This window comes from Sinocyclocheilus anshuiensis, unplaced genomic scaffold (genome assembly GCF_001515605.1).
Source record: "Sinocyclocheilus anshuiensis isolate Anshui unplaced genomic scaffold, SAMN03320099.WGS_v1.1 scaffold595, whole genome shotgun sequence".
Lineage (NCBI taxonomy): Eukaryota > Metazoa > Chordata > Actinopteri > Cypriniformes > Cyprinidae > Sinocyclocheilus > Sinocyclocheilus anshuiensis.
In genome coordinates, this window is record NW_015551037.1 from 151,684 (window position 1) to 153,244 (window position 1,561).

General features: G+C 34.4%; 1 protein-coding gene across 3 annotated transcripts in view; it reads right to left on the reverse strand.

Annotated features, from left to right (window-relative positions):
• Positions 1 to 1,561, reverse strand: part of bub1ba (BUB1 mitotic checkpoint serine/threonine kinase Ba) — a 40,845-nt gene that overhangs the window by 34,805 nt on the left and 4,479 nt on the right. For all 3 annotated transcript variants that reach the window (XM_016450875.1, XM_016450876.1, XM_016450874.1), the window contains exon 2: positions 663 to 742. In XM_016450875.1, the coding sequence (XP_016306361.1) occupies positions 663 to 727 (65 nt within the window). In that variant the 5' untranslated portion in view covers positions 728 to 742. The remainder of the gene's footprint in view (positions 1 to 662; positions 743 to 1,561) is intronic.

Consider the following 1,561-nt stretch of genomic DNA (forward strand, 5'->3'; position numbering starts at 1 on the left):
TGGCCAATCAATGTCTACTTACGTCACGATTAGTACCAGTTGTGCTGGTTAGACCCTGCTCCGGAGTAGGAGCTAATTTGGTTCTCGAAAAACGCAGTCCGGTACTAAAATCGCTCCCAGTTCCGGCGGTGCGAACACGCCAAAAAGTGGGTAGTTCCACAATTAGTTCTGGTACTATGAAAAGGTTCCTGCGGTGCGAAAGGCCCTAATGGCTACCATCAACTCATTTTTGGGTGAACTATCCCTTTAAGGGAACATTCCATTTTATCATTTTAGAAAAATTGTGGGAACATTGTGTACGTTCTCTGAACGTTCTGAAACAAGTAATAACATTTAAAAAAAAAAAAAAGATATACTAACATCCAACTAAATATGGAAAAAAAGTTTCATGAACAATGTACAAATTGTAATCTAGCTAGCAGTCAATGGATAATATTTGCAAATAGGGGGGCTCAAATTAGGAGACATGTACAAAATTAGTTAGATATTTAACAGAATTAAATAGTATTTACACTACACTTATTCTTTAACTTCATTATACCCTTACGTTTGGTTTAGACCAGTTTGAATTATACAAACGTAGAGTTAAGACGACACTTTAAAAGTCATTTGCAACAATAAAAACATAACGGTATTAATGAGCTTTAGCATTAATTTCTTACCTCCAAACGTGAGGCAACCGTTCATCCATCTTCAAGCAATTAGATTTTTCAAACCCTAAAGCCATCCTGAGCAATGTTACCTGTGATTTAATCCAAGGGTGTAGAGTTTAGTAGAGATGCTATGAGAAGTCCTTACCAATATCCAGAGACCATATCCTAAATTGTCCCTATAGCAACAATTTTGATCAAACAATTAAATATATGAATATGTAACTGCATCTGAAATCAGCTGAATGATAAAGTTTACCCTCTTTAACTTTGTTGTTCTGCTGTTTTGTGTTCATCTGCTTCTTCCACTTGCTCTTTTTACATTTACTAGTTAGCAGTTAAATGTTCATAGATTTGATAGATAAATTTTTTGTTATTTTTTTAATTAAACCGTACAAATCATCAAATCATTAAGGCAGTTGGCTTACAGTTATAAAAACAAAAATAAAAAAGAAAGAATACACAAATACAAATCCCTTAATCCACCATGGTTTTGCTATAATAAAAGTATAGTAACCATGTTTTTTTGTAAAACCACAGTTTTACTGCAAATGGTTAATTTGTGTTTACCATGGTTTAACTATAGTTACCAAGTTTTTGTTTTGTTTAGTAAAACCATGGTTAATTTGGGATGTATTCCCAGGGAAAAAAATAATAATAATTATAATAAATTTCCACCTTAAAGGGATAGTTCACCCAAAAATGAAAAGTACCCCATGATTTGCTCACCATCAAGCCATCATAGGTGTATATGACTTTCAGACGACTACAACCTGAGTTATATAAAAAAAAATGTCCTGCTCCTCCAAGCTTTATAATAGCAGTGAATGGGTGGTGATATTCAATAGTCCAATAAACTGTGTCAATCCATCATAAAAAAGTGCTCCACACGGCTACGGGGGGGGGGGGGG